Genomic DNA, 19679 nt, shown 5'->3' with positions numbered 1-19679 from the left:
TTCACTTTTAAAAACAATACCCAGGGGCAGGCACTGTGGCTTAGTAGGTTTGGCCTCCACCAATTGCACCGGCATCCTTTATGGATGCCAGTTCAAGTCCTGGCTGCTCCAGCTCCCTGCTTATGCACCTGGGAAAGCATTAGAGGATGGCCCAAGTCCTTGGGCCCCTGTGCCCACGTGGGAGACCCGGAAGAAGCTCCTGCCTCCCGGGTTCGGATTGGCCCAGCTCTGGCCATATTGCAGCCATTTGGAGAGTGAACCAGTGGATGAAAGATCTCTCTCTCTCTCTCTCTCTCTCTCTCTGCCTCTGAAATAAATAAATTTTTTTTGTGACATAGCTAGTAAAGCCTTCCCATATGGGTCCCAGTTCAATTCCCGGTTGCTCCACTTCCAATCCAGCTCTCTGCTACCACCTGGGAAAGCAGTAGAAGATGGCCCAGGTCCTTGAACCCCTGTACCCATGTGAGAAACGAGGAAGAAGCTCCTGGCTCCTGGATTCAGATCAGCCCAGCTCCACCAGCAGTTGCAGCCATCTGGGGAGTGAACCAGTAGATGAAAGATCTCTCTCTCTCTCTCTCTCTCTCTCCTCTCTCCTCTCTCCTCTCTCCTCTCTCCTCTCTCCTCTCTCCTCTCTCCTCTCTCCTCTCTCCTCTCTCTCCCCCTCTGCTTCTCTGTACCTCTGCCTTTCAAATAAATAAATATTTAAAAAAAATCTGCAAAGTCTCAGTTTGATATGTGCCTCTAGATCAGGTGACAAGGCATAGCTGGAGTGTGGGGGTGGACAGTCAGATAAAGTCCCCAGTGAACACCCCTGAGAGTTTGAGTTATTATTGGCAGTTACCATTTGGTGAGTATGGACAGCACATGGGGCATAGCTTGACATCTTTCATACATTTTCTCATTTAACCATCACAACCTCACATGAGGAAAACCAAGGCCAAGGTCACATAGGCTGGAACTCCGGGACCCAGGGCTTGTGGGATTCCAGCAGGGTGGAGGGCAGACGCACTCTCTAAATAAAAGCTCGTCCACTTCGAGGCATGTAATTTAAGTCCAGTCCGCAGCGAAATTACACATTGCCTACGTGGGTCCCTTGCAAATGTTTAGAACCACGTCAAGGTTTCCTGTGTTGTGCGAATCTGTCTGGGTTTAGCACCCTGTTCCCCTTCTAGCTTCCAATGAATAATGAACGTGGTTGGTAACAGTTACCAGCACGGCAGGGCCTCCCTGCATTTCGGGCACAGCCCAGCCAGGGCACCCCAGCAGAATCCAATCCAAACGCCAGTCCCACAGTGGCCAGAGCTAACCCCCTTCTCTGAGACTATCCTCTCAGGCACCCTGGGAAAAGCCCAGGAAGGTCACCTTGGCCGCCTGGCTGTTTTCGGTCCTGTGCAAGGTGCTCAGGATACAAAGGTGGATATTCAGGGTCTTTGAGCAGGAGACCCTCCCATGGGGACAGACGTGAACACACAGGAGCACCAGGCAGAGGGGACCTGACAAAGAAAGGGCCAGGGACCCATGGGAAAGGGTGGCCAGTCCTCTCGGGCAGGTGCACAGAGGTGAGCCTGCAGCCAGCCTGAGTTGGCCTGATGGACAGAACAGACGACCTCTTGACACACAGTATCGCCTTGTTGTGAGTATCATGCGACTCTTGCATTCAGCTTCATCCAGTGTCTCTGTGGCTATCATCATAAAAGATGTTATTTCCCTGAATCTCCAAATAAAGTTTAAGCCTGCGGAAGATGTCACTGTTCTATCTTTCCCCGTTTCCTTGACTCCCCTGAATCCAGCTGGAGGGTAGCCCTGGTGCTTGAGCAGGGGTGGAGGTGGGGCTGTATGTGAAAAGGTTTACCTCCTAGAAAGAACCCTCTGGCCAGGACCTTGAGGATGGACCAGAGGTTCAAAGAGAAGGTGGGTGGCCCTGCAGTAACCCAGACAAGAGATGTCAGGGTGAAGGAGAGAGAGGGAGACAGGCCAGAGAGACATTTAAGAGGTGGAATCCGGGCTGGTGTTGGCACAGTGGGTAAAGCCACTGCCTATAGCACCAGCATCCCATGTGGGCGCCAGTTTGAGTCCTGGCTGCTCCACTCCTGACCTAGCTCCCTGCTAATGCACCTGGGAAAGCAGCAGAGGATGGCCCACATCCTTTGGCCCCTACACCCACATGGGAGACCCGGAAGAAGCTCCTGGCTGGAAGAGATCTATCTCTCTCTCTCTGTAATTCTACTTTTCAAATAAATAAATCTTTAAAAAAAAAAAAAAAGAGAGAGGTGAAATGAATGGAATTGGAAAACTGTCCTTGGGAGTTTGGAGAAAAGGGTGGGATAGGCTCACCTCCAGGGTTCTCAGTAAGAGGAGCTATAAGAATGGCAAGTGGGGGGGGGGGTAAATAAGTTTAATCTGAGTGCGCTGACCTGGAGCTGCCTGTGGCTGGAGGGTATCTGGAGGGCACTGATGTGCACAGGGGGACAAACTGGGAGAGCGGGTCAGGGCGGAGGTTCAGAATCAGAAATCACGAGAAAAAGTAGGCAAACTGGGTTTCATGAACAATTGAAAATTTTGTGCGTTGAAACACAGTATTAACAGAATAAAAAGCCCATAGTATGGGAGAAAATATTTACAAATCATATTTCTGATAAGGGATTAATATCCAGAGTATATGAAGAACCCTTAAAACACAACAATAATAACCAAATACCACCTGGTTCAAAAATGGGTGAACGATTTGAAAATACATTTACCCAAAGAAGACACACAAATGGCCAAAAGCTCACAAAAAGAGACACCTAAACTACAACAAAATACCACTTCACACCCATTAGGATGATACTACTTAAAAAAAAAAAAAAGCCCAAAATACCGAATGTCTGCGAGGAAGTGAAGGCATTGGAACCCTGTACATTGCCAATGGGAATGTGAAATGCTACAACTGCCACTGGGGCTCCTCAGAAAGCAAAAACTGGAATCCCAATGATCCAGCAGTTCTACTTCTGGGAGTTCTCATCTACCTCCAAGAATGTAAAGCAGGGCATCAAAGACGCGTTTGCACACGCAAGTTCATGGCAGCATTATTCACAGCAACCCACACATGGAAGTAGCCAAAATGTCCACTGATGGATGAATGGCTAAGCAAATGTGGTTCATGCATACAACGGGATACTGTCCAGTCTTTCAAGTGAGTATTATTTAGTCTTAAAAGGAACAATATTTAGTCTTTAGCGGGAAGGAAATATCTAGTCTTAAAAGGGCACAGGAGCCGGCGCCGCGGCTCACTAGGCTAATCCTCCGCCTAGCGGCGCCGGCACACCGGGTTCTAGTCCCGGTCGGGGAGCCGGATTCTGTCCCGGTTGCCCCTCTTCCAGGCCAGCTCTCTGCTGTGGCCAGGGAGTGCAGTGGAGGATGGCCCAAGTGCTTGGGCCCTGCACCCTATGGGAGACCAGGAGAAGCACCTGGCTCCTGCCATCGGATCAGCGCAGTGCGCCGGCCGCAGCACACCGGCCGTGGCGGCCACTGGAGGGTGAACCAACGGCAAAGGAAGACCTTTCTCTCTGTCTCTCTCTCTCTCACTGTCCACTCTGCCTGTCAAAAAGGGGGCGGGGGCACAGGAGTCACACCCTCATTTGGGCCTGACCCAGCTGATGAGGTCCTGAAATCAATGAAGCCGGAGGACACAAGGCTCAGGGAAACAAGCCTGTCACAAGAGGGCCAGTACCATCTGACTGCATGCCTATGAGATAGCCAGAGGGTCAAAACCATGGAGACAGACAGTAGTAGAACGGTGGTGCCAGGGACTAGGACAAAGATACGGAGGAGAGTTCTTGTTTAACGGGAAGAGTTTCAGCTTTACAAGTTCTGTCCATGGATGGTGCTGATGGCTGCACATTATGAATGCAGGCAGGAACACCGAACACTACACTTGAAAATGGCCCAGATGATAAGTTCTACGTTACATGTGCTTTATCACAATAACAAGCAACCGGAAAAAATCAAGTGAGGAGGACCCATGGCTCCTTGAGAAGGAGCTGATTTCCAGGGCTGGGGCAGGGGAGGTGCAAGTTGAGCCTGGAACATTTTATGCCAGAAGGCCAGGACATGCTCAAACAGTGACCAGGACACAGTCCAGAGTACATAGAGGAGAGTCCGGACTCTGTCCCCTGGCCTAATCTGTAACAGATTGAGAATCAAGACAGATAATCATAGGAGAGAATTATAGCCTGAGAGGGAAACACCCCACGTCCACACTGAGATGCACCAGTGGGAGCACACCTGAGCCCTCACCAGGGAACTGGCAACAGGTGCCCGGCTGGGTCTCAGAGGACGAGGGGCCAGGGCTGTGTGCACCTCCCGTTTCCCTCTTGGGAAAGGAGAGTGTCCACAGTGATTACCCTCTGCTGGGGCCACTGCTGTGAGCTGGGTACGTGAGAGGCAGCTGTCTCTCTACTTCGCAGGATTCAGACCAAGGAACGGAGCTCCGGCGCTGTGCCAACGGCCTGGACCTGCACAGCCATGTCCACCACTGCCTGTTTCCGTAGTATGAGATGCTGTCTCGGAGCTGACACTGTTACGGGATGAGACGTGCAGAGCTTGGGGGAGGGGACGAGTGTGTTTAGCACGAGTGGAACGTGAATTGCGGCTGGAGGGTGGCGTGTGGCAGATTGCAGCAAAGGTATTTCCTAGTCACATGCTCTTTTATTTGTTTTAATGGGCACATAAGAATTGTCCACATTTATGGCGTACAGTGTGATAATTCAATACACTCATACAACGTAATCATATCAAGGTGACTGGCATTTCCACCTTATCTCATTGTGCTTGGAACCTTTGCTCCTCATAAAATACAGGCAGGTTGTTGTAAACCGTGGTCACCGCCTGTGCTGTGCAACACTAGAACTTAGTCCTCTTACCTAGTTTGCTACCTGTTATCCTGGCTCTCGCTCTCTCCCACTTCTCTGTTTAGCCTCCATAGCCACTGTTGTCTCTTCTTGGAGATCAACAATTTAGCTTTCCTGTGTGAGAACATGCAGTATTTCTTTTCCTACATCTGGCTTATTTCAATTAACATAATGTCCTCAAGTTCCATCCATCTTGCCACAAATGAGAGAATTCACTCTTTTTGTGGCTGAATAATATTCCATTGCAGATCCATACCATAATTTCTCTGTCCATTATCTACCAATGAAGGTCGGGTCCGTATTTATCCATTGTGAATAGTGTGGTGATAAACACAGGGAGTACAGGTCTCCCTGACATTTGGATTTCATTTCCTGTTGATGAACCCAGAAGGGAGAGAGCTAGATCACAAGGCAGATCTATGTTTGGTTTTTCGAGGAACCTCCGTACTGTTCTCCATAATAACTATATTAATTTACATACTCATCAACAATGTATAAGAGTTCCTTCTCTCCACATGGCACTTTTTAGTTTTAGCTTTTGTGATAACAGCTGTTCTGACAGCGTGAGGTGGTAACTCCGCACGACTTTGATGCCAATTCCCTGATGACTAGTGATGTTGAGCACTTTTTTCATATACCTGTTGGCCATTGTATACCTCCTTTTGAAAAATCTAGTCAGATCAATTGCCCAGTTTTTAAATTAAAGATTTATTTAGTTATATGAAAGAGAGTAACAGAGAGAGAGAGAGAGACAGAGAGAGGTCTTCCATCCACCAGTTCATTCCTTAAACAACGACAACAGCCAGGGCTGGGACAGACTGAAGCCAGGAGCTTCTTCTGGATCCCCCACAGGTGCAAGGGGCCCAAGCACGTGGGCCACCTTCCCCTGCTTTCCCAGGCACATTAGCAGGGAGCTGGATTGCAAGTGGAGCAGTCGGGACTCTAACCGAATTTCCCATTTTTAAAATGATTTGTTTGGGGGTTATTTTTGTTGTTTATTTTTGTTGGCATTGTTCCTTTTGTATTCTGGATACTAATCCCTCGTCAGATGAGTAGTTTGCAAACATTTTCTCCCATTCTGCAGGCTTTTCCTTCGCTCTGTTGATTCCTTAGCTTACTCTTCTACTGTCGCTTTTGTTGCCCGTGCTTTGGCGGGGGGGAGAGGGGGGTCCTAATAGGGCAAAGGGAGGTGTGTGATTCTGAAACTAGATTGTGAATGACACTCACACTGGAAACCTTGGCCTCCCAGGTAAGCAGGCCATCGGCCCTCGGCCACCACAGGCGAGAAAGCCCCAGTCAGCTCTGACACAACTCCGAGAGAAGGTTGTCCTCCTGGGCCCAAACCACCCGCTGAGCTGTCCCAGACCCCAGCCCTCAGGAACGGAGATACGGAAGTAGTTGCTGGCTGCTGCGTGATTAGTTTTGTGGAGACAGGTCAGCTGGACACGGTTAATGTCGACGTGTGGACAAAGCGGGAGAAGGGTACGCACGCCTTCTTGATGGAATGTGCCTCTGCCCCAGGTATGGTGATGAGGTCGGGATGCAAAGCTCAGGAATGCTCGGGTAGTCTGCACCACCAGGTCCACACCCGCGACCACGGAGCTGAGCTGGAACTTCGGAAGGGGAAGCAAGCAGAGGTGATTCTCTGTAGCCCTCGGTTACCCAGCACAGGCCGTTAGGAACAGCACCAGCTTTCCAACTCTGTGGCCAGGTAAACACAGACGCTGGGTTTTTACATGTACTGGTTCACTCCCCAAATAGCCTCAACAGCCGGAGCTGAGCCAATCCAAAACCAGAAGCCAGGAGCTTCCTCTGGGTCTCCCATGTGGGTGCAGGGCCCAAGCATTTAGGCCATCTTCCACTGTTTTCCCAGGCCATTACAGTGAGCTGGATTGGAAGTGGAGCAGCCAGGACTCGGACTGATGCCCATATGGGATGCCGGTGCCACAGGTGGAGGTTTAGCCTACTATGCCACAGCGCTAGCCCCATTTTAGTATTTCTTATTATTTTTTATTTTTTTATTTATGTTTTGACAGGCAGAGTGGACAGTGAGAGAGAGAGAGACAGAGAGAAAGGTCTTCCTTTGCCATTGGTTCACCCTCCAATGGCCGCTACGGCCGGCGCACCGCGCTGATCCGATGGCAGGAGCCAGGTACTTCTCCTGGTCTCCCATGGGGTGCAGGGCCCAAGCACTTGGGCCATCCTCCACTGCACTCCCTGGCCACAGCAGAGAGTTGGCCTGGAAGAGGGGCAACCGGGACAGAATCCGGCACCCCGACCGGGACTAGAACCCGGTGTGCCGGCGCCACAGGCGGAGGATTAGCCTAGTGAGCCGGGACGCGGGCATTTTAGTATGTTTTAAAACCCCCTTAACCATGAGATTGGTCGGGAGTTGCTGTCCACCAGGAGCCTACCGCTTTCTGAGAACTGCTGCAGACAGTGGGAAGGAGAGGCATTGGCCCCGTGCATGCTGTGTCGCTCCTGTCTCTTACTCTGCAGTCTGCCTCCTCGTCTCCCCGGAGAAAACGGGCTCCACTCGGGTGCTCTGACACCCAGAGCTCTGGGAGGGCATTTACGCTCCGGGAGCTGGAGGGGACTGCCAGGCTGTGAATCCTGGCCCGGGAGTCACCTGAAGAGAAGGTAGCATTTCTGGCATTGCTGACAAGCGCAGCGGAATCCAGCCGTGCTGGCGAGAGGGCCCGATCAGCGCTGGGGTGAGGTGTGGCGAGCTCACTCTATCACAGTCTGCCGGGAGTCCCCACGGGGGCTGTGAGGGAGGAGACGCACCCCAGCGGAAACATCTGGAATGGTGTGGAAGGGAGAATCACCAGAGGCCAGGATTCCCGAAGCAGAGGCTGTTGGAGTCTCGGTGAGTAGGAGCGTGAGGGCTCAGGGGGTGGGAGGGTTACAGCAGCAGAAGCAGTCCTGACTGTGTAGCCAGTGAGCGAAACAGGAGGCCAGAGAAAGCGAGGACGAAGAGGCGGCTTCCCCGACCCCCGACTCATTGTCAGACACTGACGGGGCTCTGTTATAGGTCGCTGGAGCCCGAGAGGACAGGCGGATGTGTCAGGATCCCTGTGTCTGGGGAGACCGGCGCGCACACAAAGGGCCATCCCGTCAGGTGTGTGGGTAAAGGTGGGGACACAGGTGACCGAAAGACATCCATGGAAGTGGGGATGAGGGAGGGAGAGCTAGAAGCCGCCTGCACAGAGATCCAAGGTGAGGACCTCGCAGCGGGGGTGGGGCTGGGGGGCTTGCTGGAGCTCCGGGCAGAGCAGGGGAGGCCAGGGGCAGCAGGCAGGGAGCTGCAGGAACTGGGGGACCCACAAGAGCAGCCTTGGGACGGGGAGCTGGGGCACGAACGGCCGCGTAGAAGAGGGAGCGGGCTAGGGGAAGGTGGGCGCTAAACCACAGGGTGGGCGCGATGCGGTGAGAGACGGACGCAGGGTGGTAACGACGCGCGCGGTATGTGTACCCGGCTTTTGTCAGCTCCGTTGGGCGTAAAGGTGTCGACTCCCTGGTAGGAAACGCAAGGGGATGTCCAACACGGGTTCAGGAATCGGAGTTTGGAGACTGCGACGGCAAGCCACCACCTCAGAGAGGCGGGAAGACCCGGCCTTAGCTGCCCGGCGTCGCTGAAGGCGCAGAACCCGTGTCCAGTCCAGCCACTCTGCCAAAGCCGCGAGCGAGACAGGAGTGGGACCTCCGGCTACCCGGAGTCAGGTGTAGACGGCCGTTCCTCGCGTGCTCACACAGGACGGAGGGATTGTGACGCTGTTGCTAAGGGCGAGGGAAGGGGCGATTCCCTGTTACCATGGTGACGAGGCGGGCGCGTTCCCTCGGTACCGCGGTCCACGTACGAGTTGGTGTCGTCCCCCCGTTGCCATGGCGACCAGGAGGGACTGTTCTCGCCCCCCCCCCCAGTTGCTAAGACAAGGTGGAGGTAGGGGCTGTCGTCCTCTCGCCGCCCGGTTGCCTTGGAGACGGCGGGCGCCCTGGCCCCGCCCCGCTCGGACTGACAGCGGTGGCCGCATCGCGCCTGCGCAGTGCTCTCTTCCCCCGCAGTCTCTGTGCGTTGGAGCCGGAGACCGCGGCGGCCTCTGCTAGGACCCTCCGCGCCCCGAGCCGCCGGCCGGAGCCGCAGCCGCAGCCGCAGCGCCCCTGCCGCCTGTCCCCCCCCTCCCCTGCCGCCTCCGCCGGAGCCGCCTCGCGCACTGTGAGTCGGGCCAAGGCGACAGTCGCCGTGGGGCTGAGTCAGCGGGAGGCCCGGGCCCGGGCTGGGGGAGGGGAACCGGGCGCCCCGCTCGCCCCGCACCCGCACCCGCGCCCCCAAACCGCGTCTCCCCGCCCCCTCCGCCTTCCGCCCGCCCTTGGGGGTCGCCGCGGCCTCGGCTGCCGGGCCTCCCGAGCCACTCCTCCTCCCCTTCCATCCCGCCCTCCCTTCGGACCCGCCTCGGAGGTCCTTCCCTGGCGGATGGGGCGCTACCGCATCTTTGCCCAGGACCGGCATCCCGCACCCCCGTACTACCGCGGTCGTCCTTGTCCCCGCTCGCCTGGGCCTGACACCCCCGGCCTGTCGCTGTTTCCCAGCGACACGCCACCAGAGTGACAAGGGAGCCGGGAGGGGGACCTAGGGGAGGGGGCGCATTCCGCCGGTCCTGACCTGGGCGCCCTGGTTCCTGGGCACACGCTGCCGCCCTGGCTGGGCTGGGGAGGCGGCTCTGGACGGTTCCCACCGCTGTGGAGGGCTCCGGGGGCTTCGGCCCCGCGGTGACCAGCGTCTGGGAGGGGAGGAAAGGTTGCCGGCGCTTCCGGTGTGGTGTTGTGAGTGAGGGTCTTGCAGTGCTCTTTGAAATGCGTTGTGGTTTTTAGTGTTTCTGTTTTGCTTTTTAACTCACAATACAACTGTGATGTAATGTGAAGTGGGGAGGCGGGCCTGACGCCCACTGTTTGTGCACGGAGGGGTGGTGGTGGCAGGACTTGACCCTTGGTACCTGAGAATTCCCTGCCAACCAGCCGAGTAACCCCGAGAAGAACGGAGGGTTCTCTCCCGGGTAGGTGCCAGGCCACGGTCCCTGCCGCCTGCAGGGAGACTGGCCGACAGGCGGTCTGGCCTAGCTGGACAATTCCTGGGTGTGTTTGCTGACCCACCCCCACCCCCCACCTGCCCACCTTTGCAGCCCCTGCTCCTGGGAGGGAGGAGGATCCTAAGCGGTTTTCTTTTCCCAGCAGGAACTGAGCTGAAGTCAGAGTCGGTGGCCACAGCCAGGAGCTCTTAAAAGGCATGCCCCAACTCGAGGGCTGCCAGCCCCTGTGTGCACCTCGTCTCCACTTCCTCTGATTCTTTCTTCCCCTCTGGCTTCCAGATTGTTCGAACGTCCATGTCCCTGTAAGCCAGTTCTTCCGTCCCAGAGGCTGTAGGGGATTCTACGCTAGGCTGCAGAAGGAGTGGCTGGTCCCCTTCTGAAAATCGTGGTGCAGGAGCCACTCACGTGGAGTTTCTGGGGTTGCCAATGATGACTTGGCTCCTTGGCTTTGCTCAATCATGGCCTGTTGGCAGCCTTCTCAGAGCCGCTCCCCACCCTCCTGCCCATCAGATTAGTTTACAGCAACCGAGATGGCTGCTGCCCTAGTTTTAAACTTAGAGATGAAGTTGAGGCGGACTGCGGCCCCTGTCTGCAGTGTGGTTTCCTGAGTTCGGATGCCAGTCTGGGGCTTGGTGGGATGCACCTGCCTACAGCACAGTCAGAACCGTGAGTTGCATTCCTTCCGTGTGGTCCCCTGTGTGTCGCATAGCTCTCCGAAATACCCGAGCATGGGAGCAGCGGACAGCTGTGCTGGAGGGCTGCTCCTCCGGGGCCGAGTGTATTTTGGGAATCAGCGATATTACTGGGGTGGAGGGTTGTGTGAATTAAGAAGCAAGAAAATGTGTCAAGGCTAGACAGACCAGGAGGGCGGGAGTAAAATCTTCCCTTTCCAGTTTGCCGTGGGATAGTACATTCTCGGAGCATCACAGTCGTTTTTATAGGGGCTAATTTCCCTTTGAAACCCATCCCAGAGTTTTACGAGATAATGATGGAATGCCTTTTGAACTGCTACTTAGGAAACAGGACTAATACTTGTCTTGCTCATTGTCTGTCCAGTTGGTGCTGAATGTAATCATTAAGAGGGAGAGGGATGGGCATTGTGGTGCAGCGGGTTAAGCCGCACTTGGGATGCACACATCCCATATCAGACAGACTGGTTCGAGTCCCGGGTGCTCCATGCTTCCAGTCCAGCTTCCTGCTAATGCACCTGGGAGAAGACAGATGATGGCCCAAGTATCTGGGTTCCTGCTACCCACATGGGGGGCTCAGGTGGAGTTCCTGGCTCCTGGCCTCGGCCTGGCTTAGCCCTTGCTGATGCTGGCATTTGGGGACTGAACCAGCAGATGGAAACACTCTCTCTCTCTCTCTCTCTCTCTTTCTCTCCTGTGTGTGTGGGTGTTCCCTCTCTCACTTTGCCTTTCAAATAAATAAATTTTAAAGGGAAGAGGTTCATGGTTTGAACCCATTTAGACCTAAAACCATGGGATGGATGTGGAACTGTATTTCCTTGATTCTGAAACACACCAGAAATTCACCAACAGCTTTTGGGTAAAATAATTTAATGCTACTAGATCAAAATACATGTGCTAGTTTCAAAGTCAGTCCTAACTTCAGGAAGGTTAAAATGGTTAAGAATGCCAAGACTTGCAGGAGGGATTTGTGCTTCTTAGAAGTGAGGAAGAATGGTTTCCACAGTAGCTAGCCATGAGGGATGATGCCGGGACTTCCTCCAAGCCAGCGCACTCTGTGGGGTCGCATTTGTAGGGTGATTGTGATCAGCTGGAGTTAGGCCTGGCAGATGGCTATTGAACAGAGCAAAGTTCCCACATAGGAACCCACAGGGTCTTAATGTGGTGTCTCCAGAAACTGAGATATGCGTGAACGTCTTAGGAGCTATAACTGAATTTAGCCACGTAACACTTTGAACAGAAAATGTGACCTTCGAGAACTAGAATGCATCCACAAAGACCCTAAAGTGCACGTCCCCTGCGCCCACCTTAGGACGCAGGAACCCAGAGGGGCCCAGAAGAAACTTCAAGCCCTTCTTTCCAGATCTGGACGTGGGACGTGGGGCGTTGCCCTGCCTGCCGTCACCCAGCTGATGTAGAAAGTGTGCGGAAACTCGGTGGAGCCTGAGGGTGCTGAGCGTAGGCACTGCTGGCTATTAGTGCCTGAGCCAGGATCAGATTTCCAGACTGGAGCACCACAGTGCTCCATCCCTTGTGTTTACTGTTCCAGAGGGCTTCATAAAAATAATGTGGCAGTCTGTAATTAGCCCTTTAGACAAGGGCTCGTTTCATCGCCTGAGATGTTGCAAACCAAGCAAAATATAGTGTCAGATTGTCTGGTTAACTATTTATTCTTGCCACCTTAAAAATAATTTTGCCTCACATATTCCAACTTCAGGAAGGCCTTTTTTCTTTCTTCCTTCCTTCTTTTCCTTTCTTTTCTTTCTTCTTTGTCAGCTAGCAGAAAGCAAACCCGCGGTCAGGTATTTGAAATCCTCTCAGCTTCTTATCTGCGAGGCTACTGCATTCCAGAAAGCCAGGTACAAGGGCACTTTGGGCTATGCAGTTGCCTTCCAGCCCTCAGAACAAGACCTTTTGCTGTTCTGGGCAACGCTAAGGATCTTCTGGGCCCCGTCGTCGGGAAAGTGAGGCTTTCTGACAGACCGGAGTTCAAATCCCAGTGCTGCCAGTGGCAGCTTCCTGGCTGTGTGGCCTTGTGTTATGTAATCTCGGAGTGCCAGTTTCCTCATCTGTGAATCAGGAATGCTAACTGTCAGCTTTTCAGGGTGTTGTGAGGATTAACTAATGTCTGTAGAGCACCTGCTTAATAAAAGCTAGCAAGCGTTCGTTATTTATTTACTAACATAGAAAATGAAAAATGCTTCCACAACTTTATCATGATTCACAATCGTCTCAGACACTCATTTCAGCAGCCCCCGCTCCTAGCAAGCCCCCTGGTGTGTTCGACTTGCTTAGAGAGACTTGTCCTGTGACGACCTGGCCCTCCGACACACCCCTTTGTCTGTGGGCATTCTGTGACCTGCTTATCTGCAAGGCTGGCGGGCAGGAGCACTTGACCCCAGGAGAGCCCCACGCTGGTGTGTTTGTGTGTGTCCTGGGAGTTAGTCCCCCTGCTGCGGGGGTCAGTCTTGGGAGTGATCTTCATGAGAAATGGAAAAGCTGTTTGTGAGGACAGCTCACGTGGCCTTCATCCGCTTCCTCTACGTTAGAGGTGTGGCTCTAATTGGTGGCTTTGCTCAGATAAGCTCAGATCTCTTTGCTCAGATTGGTGACTTTGCTTGGCTCACTGTGGGATCCCGAGGGCAAGGGAAAGGAGCTATTCATGTTGGGAGGGGCACCTGTCACTCGTGAGGAGAGGCAAAGGGAGGTCCTCTTGGCCCAAGGCAGGGGCTAGCAAGTGACGGAGGAGTCCAGGCAAGCTATTCGGGTGGGAGAGCCCAAACGAATTTAGACTCCTGGTTAAACTGTGATTAGAGAAGAAAATCTCCAAGTACAGGCATCTGAAGATTGAAAAGATAAACACAGTAGTTTTTACCTCTGGGAAGTGGGAGACAGAACAGGGGGGTGACTCAGAGGGAACTATTACTTTTTATGCTTTGATATTTGCTTTGTGATAAGAAGCTTGTATGCTTTGTGGTTTAATGAATTTAATGGTTGTTGTTCATTAATTACATTTTGGTTCAGCGGAAGCAATTGCCTTGATTTGGAACCTTTGAGACACTGGCCAGATAAGGTTAGGCAGCTTCCTTCGGGCAGCCCAAGCCAGTTTGCACCAAATCAGACTCTTAGGTGGTGGAAGGACCCCCACAGTGACTGCAGCCCAGGATGCTCAGTGGATCGCCTACCTCGCCACTCATCTCCAGCCATTTCGTTCTCTGCTTGAGAATGGCCCCCGCCTTCTCTTCACCCACGGAAGCTGTCATCACTTGAACAACATGCTAATTTAATTTTCAACCGTTGATAAAAATGCATCTGACCCAAACAACCTTTATGAAAAAAAAAAATCTTTGCCTCTTACTTGGCGTCAGGAGGGCTTGATGTTTAAAGGGACCCCGCTGAAATGCTGGCTGGCCGCTCTGTGATGGCAGCTGCATTCTGACGAGACCTGCTGACCAGCACATCTTTGTCACAGTGATGTAGGAAGGCCTTCTGTTGATTGAGAATTACTGATAGACACTGGTGGCATCGTGAAGCATTGTTGAACTTTCAATTTTGTCGTAAGTCGGCCAGTCGCAGTTTCTAGCTTGATGTCCTGTTTTATTATAGAAAGATGACACGCCTATCGCTTGGTGCCATGGGTTGCTTACCCAGGAGTTAGGGTTGCTCATGCTGAGTAATTCGCATTCCGTCACCCAATCTTCCCTGTGGCAGGAGACTGATGTGTGTGACAGCTGGCCAAGGTTCATGAGACATCCTGTGGCCAACACCAGGCTGACTTCTGGACTTTGCTCTCGCTAGCACCCTGCTCTCCCAGCTTGGACCAGGTGTGCTTACCCAACTTTTTATCATGGCATCTGAGTGCTTCATTTACCTCAAGTAGAACTCAGCCCGTATAAAATGTCTTAACTCCATGCAAAACGATTTTTCCCCCAAAACTGTTTCCTATATATAGGAGATCTATACTACTTGTGTGATATGTTTAAAATAACTGAGCATGAAGCCTGACTTCAGATGTACCCAGGAGTTTTGACTATATATATATGTATCAAAAGCCTTGAAAGGACATGTATCTTTAGACCAGAAATTTCCATCCTAGGAATATTTAGAAAATCAGAGGTGTGCATAAAAATACTTGTACAAGGATTTTTTGAAGCAACATTATTAATAACATCAAACATTTAAAACAACCAAAAGGGTCAGCAACTGGGGATTGGTCAGATAAAATACAGCATAGGCATTAAAAACATTTATAGAACAATATTTGTTGGCATCCGATCTTCGTATATAATCAGTGAAAATAGCAGGATGCAAAATAATATGTCAAGGATTATGCCATTTTTATGAAGAAAAATAGGAAAGTGTCCCAGGAGAGCATATACCCATCCTAAGTGACTCTCACTGAATAACAGGATTGTAAAGGAATGGTTTTCTTCTTGGTGATTTTCAGTGTTTTCTGCAACAAGCAACTATAACTTTATTACATTTTTTTAAAGTCTTATTTATTTGAAAGACAGAGAGAGAGAGAGAGAACTTTATCCACTGGTTCACTCCCCAAATGTCTGCAATAACCCAGAGTAGCAAGACCAAAACCAGGAGCCCAGAACTCCATCCGAGTCTCCCACATGGGTGACAGGAACTCAGTTACCTGGGCCTTCACTGCTGCTTCCCAGGCACGTTGGCAGAAAGCTGGATCCGAAGCGCAGGTGGGACTTGCTCCCAGACATTCCAGTCCGGGGTCCGAGCACCCCAAGTGGTGGCTTACCCTGCTGTGCCACAACACCAACCCCTTTCTTGCATTTTTAAACTAGCAACTTACAGATCCCATGTAAAAGGGCCATCTCTAAGACAATCACAGTGTACACCATTTTTAATGATTATCCTGATTCAGTGGTGTCCTGACACTCAAAGGGTTTCCTTAACTCGCTGCTTCATTTCTTTGACGGAGAGCACGCCTGATGTATTACTGTGTGGGTATGAGAAACACAGCTTAGAAATTCCAGAGCCCATGCAGCCAGATGAAGTTTGCTCTCTTAATTAATTAAAAAATATGAGACTAAAGTGGGTCATAAGACAGGCTTCTTTGCCTCTTGACTCTGGCCGGTGAAAGTTTTCAGCAGGTGGGCTGCCTGGAGTGAACAGTGATGGGTTCAACATAGCTACAACGGGGGCTTTGGATATTCTCACCACAAAGGTAATGAATGTTTAAGTGCTGGACTTGATAATTACCTGATCTGAAGGACACGTATGTCAAAACAGCACACTGTACCTTACAAATATGTACAGTTACTGTGTGGTAACCAAAAATAGAATAAAAATAAGTAAAGAAAGAAAGAAAATCATTAGAAGGTCTTAGGGTAGCCTTTCTTTTTCCAGTGTCTTTTTTTTTTTAAATCTTTTTTAAAGATTTATTTTATGTATTTGAAAGACAGAGGTACAGAGAGAGGTAGAGAGAGAGAGATCTTCATCGGCTGATTCACTCCCCAGTTGGCCGCAACAGCCGGAGCTGCGCCCATCCGAAACCAGGAGCCAGAAGCTTCTTCTGGGTCTCCCACGTGGTGCAGGGGCCCAAGGACTTGGGCCATCTTCTGCTGCATTCCCAGGCCGTAGCAGAGAGCTGGATCAGAAGAGGAGCAGCTGGGACTAGAACCGGCACCCATATGGATGCTGGCGCTTCAGGCCAGGGCGTTAACACACTTCGCCACAGTGCCAGCCCCTCCAATGTCTTTTTGAATTCTCTGGGTTCCCAGTTCTCCGGTGGTTCAGGGCCCTTCGTGGCAGCTTCATCTCGTGGGGGGGGGGGGGTGCCCATCCGAGCTGTCTGATCTAAAAGACTGCGCTCAGCTCTGCCACTGCGTTTGCCCTTGGTCACCTGTCCAGCCATCCGCCGAGGGGCCCCTTTTCCTTGCAGGGATGGAGAAGTTTGGGTGCCCACCAGCGGCTGCCTGATGCACAGAAGCCCTCTGCAGGGCCAGGCTGGGCAGCTCCCTCTGTGCCACAGCAGGCCCCTGGAGCTGCTGACTGTCAGCTGCCCTCCTGTCCTCCCGTCTCCCGTCCACACACACACACTGTCCACGGCCTCGGCAGCCCAGGGCAGTAGACTGCTACCTGCCCTCTGGTGCTGGAGTCTGCCTGGCTCTGAGCATGGCGGGCAGAGCCTCTGGCCTCCTCCTGGGGATTCGGGACTCAGAGTGGAGGGACATATGGCCTGTCGCAGGCTCGGCCTGTGCTTCAATAAATGTTTGCGAAGCAGGATCTGCCCCTTCTTCCAAATGCCTCTGACTACCCAAACACTTGTCACAGATGGGTGGGGGCCCTCCCAGCTGCCTGGACATACTAATGAACAAGTCTGGGGATGTGGCTGGCTGGAGGAGTTCCACCACTTGGAGACAGGGACTGCCGCAGAAGCAGTTGAGAGCACTGCTGTCCTGGTCACCTTGTAGCGGCGTTTCCTGACTCTGACATCCTAGCTGCTTCTGCATCAGCAGGATCGCAGCTGGGCCGAGCCTGTGTGTTGCCATGGAAAGGGGGCAGGTCTCGGCCCACTGGGTGAAGGCGATTCCCCTTCCCAAGCGCGGAGAGCTGCTGAAGGCTCGTCCCCAGCGCTGTGTGTGCGCCATGTGTGCACTGTGTAGCCAGACCCTGCTGCAGCACCGCACTCCTGGCAGCCAGCCACCCCTCACCCCCTGCCCTGCAGGCTGTTGACACTTACCAAGGACTCTGATTTGTTCTGATTTTAGATAGGTAGAGCTCACAGCTCCAGGCTCCCAGTTTCGGCATCCTATTAACACCCTTACGTGATAGGGTCACTGCTAAGTACAGAGATGTGTCAGGCTAGCCCCAAAATAGCAAGGTACATTTTTTTTTAAGATGTATTTATTTGAAAGGCGGGGGGTGGGGGAAGGAGAGAGAGAGACAGAGATCTTCCATTTATTGATTCACCTCCTAAATATTACAATGGCTGGAGCTGGGCCAAGCTGAAGCCAGGAGCCAGGAACCAGGAGCTCCATCCTGGCTTCCCATGTGGGTGGAAAGGGGGCCCAAGTACTTGGGCCGTCACCAGTTGCCTTTCCAGGTGCATTAGCAGGGAGCTGTTTCGAAAGCAGAGCAGCCGGGACTCAAACTGATGCCCATATGGGATGCTGGTATTGTGACGCAGCAGGTTACCCCAAGCCCTTATCATAAGTATCCTCTCAACAGGTGTTCACCAGTCCCTTCTCGGTGTTGTACTCCCAAGCCTTATAAGGTACAAAGGACAAGAGGGCAGCCCCTGCCCATGAGGAAAAAGAACCCTGGTGTGGAAGGGCACACGGGTGTGTGGAGTGACCAGTGCATAGGACGATACTGGGCGTCAGTAACACATCTTTGGTGCCGCCTTGCATCAGACATCATCTCTGTCCATAGGGACCCAGCTAACATTCTGGTGAGAGAGTTGGCGCAACATCATGTCACTAGCACACAGGGGATGGGAACTCAAGCAGTGATGGGAATGAGGATTTTTTTTAACTCAGAAGGAGGAGGGACCCCTGCACCCGTGAGAGCCTGAGAAGGCCTCAGAGAAAGGGACACACTGGCGCTGGGTGTGCAGCGCGGTGCAGGAGCTCACTGGAGGCCAGCCCGGTAAAGGAGCAGAAGAGCTGTTGCCGAGTCTAAATCCCAAAAGGATTTCAAGCGGAAAGTGACCACTGAGAACTGGAGTTGTTGAAGAAGGCTTCCCGCAGGACGCAGGAGCTGACCTGCCCTGCACACGAGCAGGCTGTGGCCAGAACTCCAGACAGGGCCTCTGCATGGCAAGGTGCAAGTCAGCAAGGGAGTGGCCTTGAGGGCAAGTGTGGCGAGGTGAGCGGGTCACCCTGGCCGGGTGACAGTGTGAGCTGGTTTTGAGTTTGGGGGAGTATTGGTGGCATTAACCAACGATCAGGAAGTTTGAAAAGACAGTTGGGAGATGAGTTTAGGCTTAGGCGTGAAAAACTAGAAACTATGTGACTATAAGGTGTGACGGTGGGGTGGGAAATGGGACCCTCCAGGTGGTTTGCTCGCTAGAGCCAGCACTCGGGGTTGGGGATGGAGCTGCAGGTGTGGAGTCGGCAACGTAGGGGAGGGGTGGCTTCCCTGTGGGGGTCTCTCCAGAGGTCCGGGCCACAGATTGCAGAGACCAGAGCCTGAGCAAGAAGCCCTGAGAGCGGGCCGTGGTTAGGAAACGAGTGATGGGATGTGTAGCAGTTTGGATGGTTCTCCAGCAGGAGGAGAGAAAAGTGGGAGAGAGAGCTCGGGGCTGCTGAGTTAACTGCACTTAGGGATTTCATGGCGGACAGCCCTGATGTTGCTTCTGCTGTCAGTCAGCAAAGCCCTGGAGCTGGAAGCCACATCGCAGGGGTAAGGGGCGAACCGGCAGAGAGAAAACAGGCGGGAGGGGTGGTCGCCAGAGAAGCACGACAGGGAAGGGAGGAAAACCATACCCAGAAGCAGCGGTGGAATCACTTTTTTTGTTGTAAAACATTATTACTCTTTTTTTTTTTAAGATTAATTTATTTATTTGAGAGGGAGAGAGAGAAATCTTTCATCTGCTGGTTCACTCCCCAAATGGTTACAACAGCCAGGCCTGGGCCAGGCCAAAGTCAAGAATCAGGAACTCCATCAGAGTCACCCACATGGGTGCAGGGGCCCAAGCACTCAGACCATCTGCTTTCCCAGGTGCATTAGCAAGGAGCTGGATCGGAAGTGGAGCAGCCAGGACTCGAACTGGCACTCCGATACGAGATGCTGGCATTGCAAACAGCAGCTTGACCCACTGCACCACAACACCGGCCCCAGTAATTTTATACATTATCAGGAAACATATGAAGTTGTAATTTTGTATTGAATTTTGTGGATTGTGGTTTTGCAAAGACACTTATGTATTAAAATGTTCTTCGTCTGTCGGTTTCTCTGTGTCCACAGAACCCATGTGTCTGCCACTTCAAATGTCCCCATTCCTTCTGTGATGACCCAGCCCATTGACACCTGAGATCCAT

General features: G+C 52.6%; 1 protein-coding gene across 7 annotated transcripts in view; it reads left to right on the top strand.

Annotated features, from left to right (window-relative positions):
• The first annotated feature begins 8941 nt into the window (after nt 1-8941).
• MAPRE3 (microtubule associated protein RP/EB family member 3) overlaps nt 8942-19679 on the top strand; it is a 53016-nt gene continuing 42278 nt past the window's right edge. For 2 of the 7 annotated variants that reach the window (XM_070069329.2, XM_089326688.1), the window contains exon 1: nt 10512-10645. In XM_070069329.2, coding sequence (XP_069925430.2) covers nt 10617-10645 — 29 coding nt within the window. In that variant the 5' untranslated portion in view covers nt 10512-10616. Of the gene's footprint in view, nt 9109-10492; nt 10646-19679 lie in introns of those variants that run through there. The other 5 variants (XM_008254644.5, XM_070069330.2, XM_089326691.1 and 2 more) reach the window with 5 other exon arrangements.

This window comes from Oryctolagus cuniculus, chromosome 2 (genome assembly GCF_051225735.1).
Source record: "Oryctolagus cuniculus isolate XC-2025 breed Fujian yellow rabbit chromosome 2, ASM5122573v1, whole genome shotgun sequence".
NCBI lineage: Eukaryota > Metazoa > Chordata > Mammalia > Lagomorpha > Leporidae > Oryctolagus > Oryctolagus cuniculus.
Note: the sequence above shows the minus strand (reverse complement) of the source record. Positions and strands in the feature narration are given on the sequence as shown.